The following is a 6,299-nucleotide window of genomic DNA, read 5'->3' as shown; positions in this document are numbered from 1 at the left end:
AATTTTCTTTTACAAAGATGTTAGTTATGGAACAAAATACATAGAATAACACTCTTAATTAAAGTGTTTTTTATGGACTACAACATAAACAACAAACTAAAAAGACAATTAAATAATTTATGGACTAAAACATAAACAAAAAATTAAAAAGATAATTATAATAATTTATGGACTAAAACATAAACAGCAAATTTAAAAGAAAATGCATACATAAAAAAACAAAAGAAACGTGGTCGGCAGCAGGATTCAAACCTGCGCGGGCAAAGCCAACATGATGATAACCACTCCGGCACGACCACTCATATGCTCATTTAATCTTTTTACTTCTAATATCTATGACAGCGTGCCCATCATTAAGAGGACAAGGCCATCCTCTACTGCTGTAACTTATCATCGAAGAGTATGGCGGCAGCAGAAGCCTCCTCCTCCCCCAATCCGCCGCGTCCTGACCTCCGCCGCCGCCAGCGCCGCCTCGTATTCGACCGGCGCTACGGATGGATGTACGAGTATACCGACCTCTAACCCTTTTACCCTCTCTCTCCTGGTTCTGCTCCCGCTGCGCTTTGGCTCACCCTCTCGTTTGCTTCCCCCCCTCAGTTTCGACGAATGGACGGACCCGGCCGTCGCCGCCCTCTCCGGTGGCAGGGGAATGTTGGTATTCGCTCGCCGTCCGCCCGCACTCCAGCACACTACGGCGGCCTTCTTCCAAGTCCTTAAATTTTACCCCCAATGTCCACGTGTCCTGATTCTTTGCTCACTCCTGTGTTCCAGGTTCTGCGTACTCCCGATGGCTCAGTCGCTGATGAGCGCGGCCGCATATTCGGTAAACGACTTTGTACAGATTAGAAACACGAGCGTGCTGATTCTTTTTTTATTTTCTTGCGAATAGCTTAGCCGAATTATAATTTTGTTTGGTTGCTTGCTCAATTCGGCCTTTGATGGGCTTTGAGCGAGCTGACTGTAAACCTAAGATTAGAAACCACCCAGTGACCTGATTGATTGATTCTCGAATGATTTTGTTATTATTTACTTGGTTTGATACTTGGTAGGATCAGATAAGCAGAGTTTTCCACTGTCATTACTACTGTAGTAGTTTTTTGTTTGGTGTTTACAGTCAACGTTTCACTTGGTTTCCAGATTTGTTAGGATTCTTAGGTTTACAGTCAGAGTATTTTGCGTATCATTTGTAGCTCACAAGATTAGATTTAACATATACTGTGTGCACAAGATATGATCCTATGGTTGCTTTCAAAATTATGTTCTAGTAAGTTCACAAAAGTGAAGTACCCAATGAACATTTTAACAATACGTAGGTTATCTTTCCTACAAAAGTAGGTTGCGTTGTGATATTGCACATATACGTAAGTTAACCTAACTATATAAAGGGCGTACCCAGTGCCGAAAGCTCCCACACAAGGTGGGGTTAGGGAAGGGAATTTCTAGACAGTCTTACCCTTGCATAGTAATTCTGCAAGGAGGTTGGTTTGAACCCAGGACCACCAGGCCACAAGTGGAGAGACTACCACTGCATGACGCCCGTCCTTCATAACCTAACTATATCTCTTACTAAAAAAAATACTTGCTTCGTAGTGTAGTTAGTTACCAATCCCTCACAAAAAAAGGTAGTAACCATCAGTGTAGTTTCCATAGTCTTTCGCACCTTATATTGTAGTGCCGTGGCAGACTCATCGATCATCTTTCGTACTTGGCATTAAAAGAAGCAAGAGATTAGCTGGGCTGGCTTGTCAGCATGGGATGATGTTAACTTGTTAAGAGATAATCGGTGGACATACATAGTTAAGAATTAGAAAAATTCTAATTCTATTTAAAATTAGAAATTAATCTTAGTTTTTTTTTCATAATAACCAGAACACCACACGACTCAACAATTTTCAATTGAATTTCTTCTGAGGTTAAAGATACTCATATTCTTGTTTCATTTGGTGAATGTTCACTAAAGATTAACAGATCTTTAACATCTTGGGAGACAGATAGAGAAAAGGGAGACAGATAGAGATACATAGTGGAGAGGCTGATACTCATATTCATGTTTCATCTTGGGAAAGTTTAATCTTGAACTCTCAACTATTGCCAGTGTTTAACTTCCCTCTTCTGTTAGAACATCATTTTATCTGCACCCTCATATATCAACACCATCCAATTAGATCCCGATGCCGGCTCATTTGTGGTTTTTATGATGTGGCATGCTATTGACTAGTAAGTATATAGGTGGTGAATCAGCAAACGAACATTATGTATTAAACAAATGGATCCATTTATCAGCCTCTCCACTCTATGGACACTATCTTTCTTTTCAGTCTTCACCATGGACACTGCTGCCATTATCCATGGCAGCTGCCAACCAACTTTCAGAAGATACTTACAGTGCCAGTGCACCTGAAGAAGTTTGCCATCACTACCACCCAGCCTGCCACCGCAAATCCCATTGTCGCCAACGGTACTATCCATGGTGGCAGATCGCAAGAAACCCTTGGTCTGCCACTACTGCATCTAGTTGCTCATCCACCTCCAGCCCTAATACGCCTGTCCCACCACTGGCTTGGCCCCTGATCACACCTTCAAGTCACTGCACCGGTATTGAGAATTTAGGGGGAAAATTAAATGTATTCAAACTTGGGTTGCAATAAGGCGTGTTAATGGCTGAGGGACAAAAATTAGACCTTTTTCTTCTGGATCAACTTGGTTGGATTACATTTTTTTCCTTCACTAGTCACTACGCTAGCTTAGATGATGCAGTACTCCCTTTTCAGTTGCTCCTTGTTAGTCAGTACGTGCTTTTCAGGCCAGCTGTTTTAACTTTGACTCAATATGTTGATGAAAAGCAAATTGGGCATCTGCTAATTCCATTTATATGTCACCAGTTTACAAAATGTATGACTCCATGCTTTTGCCCAATATACAGTATCAACAGAACTTCTACCCATGTCTTTGCCCAAGAACTAAATGTATATGTTGTCCTGTTAATATCTGAAGGACATTATTGTGGTCAGATTGTGGTAGATGTTACTCCATCTGTAAGGAAATATAAGAGCGTTTAGATCACTACGGAGTGAGTAGTACTTTATATGTACCATACACAAAGTTGTAAACATTATAAGACAAATATGATCCTTTTTCTCCATGAATATTGAATATTGCTAGTTGACCATTCATGTCATCAACCATGCAGATCATTTGCGCATTTTAGTCATTGTTTCATAATAATACTCGACAATATTGTTGTCAATGTAGATGCTGAAGCACACAACTTTCACATGTGTGTCCATTAGTTAAATTAAATTTAACATGCCATTCGATTATGTTACCAATGCAATGCATTCTTGTCATTTTTTCAGATACCCCTGTACAGAAGCTTAACCAACCAGTAGCTAACTACTGGACTTGTGTTCTTTTACAGGTTGACTATGCAACCGATTCAGTTAGCGCAGCTCTTAAACGCCCTGACATTTTCTCCCCACTGGCATATCTTCCTCACCTGCAATTGCATAGGAAGCAACAAACTTGGTTCGACGGACTTGAGCGATCTGGAGTCGTAGCTGATACCAAGTTAATACCATGTAGTACTCTGTAAGCGGAATATGGAAAGAATGCACAAGTCAGTTCTGTCGGCGAAACACGCGTGGCCTCCTAACAATGTCCGAAAGATAGCATGGTCAAAATCTTGAAATGCTAGCAAGATTTCGCCTGGTCTTGTGCAATTGGTTTTTATTACTTCCGTGTATCTCTGATATTATCCTTCTCAATACTTTTTGGATTAATTTCTCGTCCTGCTTGGGTTGAGGGCTTTTTTTTGTGTGCCCTAAAATACCGGGAACACACAAAAACTGCACTCACATGGATGGCATATTGTTTATGTCTTCGGAATCTGTGCACAAACACATTTGTTTGATGCGTTCATTCTGCATCCGTGCACAGATACATTTGGTTTTGCTGAGCTTCAGGGACACACACATTATTTTCATTCTAGATGTTAGACATGTTCCTACCAACATACTAAAAACTATTGATACACCCACGAGCATTTTGTTTGTTGCCTCACGTCTTTGGGCAACAAGGCAATTAGGTTTTCCCGTCTCCCTTGGCGCTGCCGCTGTTTGCCTCGTCTCTGGTGGCCTTAGGGCTATAGAGGCAGGCCTTAGGGATATAGAGGCACGGTGGACCCGACTCTTGCCCGGAGGGCTTCAACTCCATTTTTAGTTACAAGTTTTCGGTTAGGGTTTGTTTCCTGTGCATGTACGGTGGAGCCATCATCATGCGTATGCCCCAGTGAATCCACGCAAGCCTGAAGGAATGAAACCACGGTCTTGCAATATTCTGGGCAATGGAGGCACTAGTCTATGGTCCAGATTTTCCAGTGACTCTGTTCCTTTCCTACGTCAAGCACACCGGGGCTTCTTTTGCTTTTTCTGTGCATACTCCTCTTTCTCTTCTCTCTCTTTGCTTTTCACATGAGAAGGCTGGCTCTTCTGCAAGCATCACCTTTGGTCTGCAGGCAACACCTTTCGCTGAGCTGGGCTCTTTCAGACAGACGTGGCGGATGGGGCACTAGTCCATGTTGGAGCATTGGCCATGCCCTTAGGGGGGCAAGGCGGTGGCGGCGGCTTCCTGGTGATGGAAAAAGTTCCTCCCCGCCTCTAGTGTCGTCGTAGGGCAGTGTGGTGGTGTGTAACTGACAGATCTTGCGAGATTCGATCGGTGTTGGTCTTTCATCGATTTGTTTGGATCCAGTCAATGTTCGTCTTTATTTGGGTGGTGTCCTTCGAGACATTAACACGACGACTTTTCAATTGTCTACTACAACAAGGTTTTGTCCGATTAGTGAGGGACGATGACGGTGGCATGCACTCGACCCGCTTCAATGCTTGTAATCATCGCTAGATTTTGTTGTACTACATGATTGAAAATGAATAGATCGAAAGTTTCAAAAAAAAGTCACACTTGGGGTCTGTAACTTTGAATAGGGTTCAAGCGGATCTGCTCTCTTTATCGGTCTTGACTCATGCTCTTGAGGCTCGGTATTTACATGTTGTACACAGTGTAGTCTAGTTGTTGACATGTGGATAGAGTATTGTTCAGCCCCCCAGGGCGTCGAAAAGGAGCCACCTGGGGCGAGCCGGCGCTTGATCGGCGCGTGGGTGCGATTTTGTTCCCAGTCGTTAGTCTATAGGTCGCCCTGGCTTTGGCGATAGTCCGTACAAATATATGCAAACTCGGCGATTTTAACACGAACTCGGTGAAATTTCATTGAAATTTGTATAGAAAACATGAAAACATGAAAACTACGCCTAAACTACGACAAACTACGCCTAACCGGCGCGGTCGCCGTCGTCTACATGCTGAGAAGCCTATAGAAGTGGGTGTAGTCGCCGCCGTCGCCGTCGTCGTCGTCGTCGCGTGCCTCGCCTGTGCCGCCACGGTCCCTACTGCAGCCCTGGCCAGGGTCGCCGACGCGCGGTGGGGCGCAGGACGGCCCAGCCTCACCCTCCTCGTCGCTGTCAAGGACGATGACGCCACCCTCCTCGTGCCCGCGGCACCGGGCCTGGAGCTCCGCGTACGCCCGACACTGGCGGCGCACCTGCTCCCGGACGTAGTCCTCCTTCGCCCATTTGAGGACGGACTCGTCGTCGGGGGCCACCATCTCGACATGCTCCGGCTTCACTGGGAGCAGCCCCGGTCCGAGCTTCGGCCGGACCAGGCGGAGGGAGCCGCGCGGGGAGGGCCGGTCACCCTCGTTGATGACGAGGACGCCGCTGCGGGTGCGGCGCCCGAGCGGTGTCTCCTCCGGCTCCATCCGCCGCGGCGTCCAGGAGCTACCTCGCGGCGAGAGAAGGACGGCCGCGACGGGTACTCGAGGCGCGGCACATTGCCGGTCTCGATGTGGTCGAGGACGGCCTCGAGGGTGCGGCCTGGCACGGCCCACCACTCACGTCGCCCGTCGGCATTGAGGCGGCCGCGGGGGATGACGCCGTTGGTGGAGGCGATCCGCTCCTCATGGCGGCGTTCAAAGTACATGGTCCAGAGGATGTGGCTGCCGGCGGCGTAGCGCGGCATGTTCCGCCGCTCCTCCGTCAGGGACGAGCGGATGCGGGCGATCTCGGCCCGCTGCGCCGCCCCTTCGGGCACTGGTGGCACCGGGACACGGCCGGCGCTCAACCTCCATGCCCCCGGCACTCGCATGTCCGAGGGCGCTGGGTACTCGGCCTTGTAGAGCAGGCGCGCCTCCAGCTCCTGGAGGTGGCGGCGCCCGAAGCCGTTCGCCGCCGCGCCGTCGCCTGGGA

The 6,299-nt window shown here is 47.2% G+C and overlaps 1 protein-coding gene across 2 annotated transcripts; it reads left to right on the top strand.

Annotated features, from left to right (window-relative positions):
• The first annotated feature begins 332 nt into the window (after positions 1-332).
• On the top strand, positions 333-3,779 carry LOC123102954 (uncharacterized). 2 transcript variants are annotated; one of them, XM_044524437.1, is made up of 4 exons: positions 333-500; positions 598-651; positions 772-823; positions 3,419-3,779. In XM_044524437.1, exons 1-4 carry the CDS (start codon positions 403-405, stop codon positions 3,590-3,592), a joined length of 378 nt encoding a protein of 125 aa, XP_044380372.1. In that variant the 5' UTR covers positions 333-402; the 3' UTR covers positions 3,593-3,779. The 2 variants fall into 2 exon arrangements, with proteins under 2 accessions (XP_044380372.1, XP_044380371.1); XM_044524436.1 differs by having other exon boundaries at positions 339-500; positions 598-823.
• Positions 3,780-6,299: the final 2,520 nt, after the last annotated feature.

Source organism: Triticum aestivum, chromosome 5A (assembly GCF_018294505.1).
Source record: "Triticum aestivum cultivar Chinese Spring chromosome 5A, IWGSC CS RefSeq v2.1, whole genome shotgun sequence".
NCBI lineage: Eukaryota > Viridiplantae > Streptophyta > Magnoliopsida > Poales > Poaceae > Triticum > Triticum aestivum.
The sequence above is the reverse complement of the archived record's forward strand: the minus strand, read 5'-3'. Positions and strand labels throughout refer to the sequence as shown.

Bases quoted from the DNA above. Each gene is read 5' to 3' on its own strand.
- LOC123102954 (XM_044524436.1), top strand. From the start codon at position 403: ATGGCGGCAGCAGAAGCCTCCTCCTCCCCCAATCCGCCGCGTCCTGAC. The intron at 501-597 runs GTACGAGTATAC...TCCCCCCCTCAG, and splicing joins GACCGGCGCTACGGATGGAT to TTTCGACGAATGGACGGACC. The intron at 824-3,418 runs GTAAACGACTTT...GTTCTTTTACAG, and splicing joins TGAGCGCGGCCGCATATTCG to GTTGACTATGCAACCGATTC.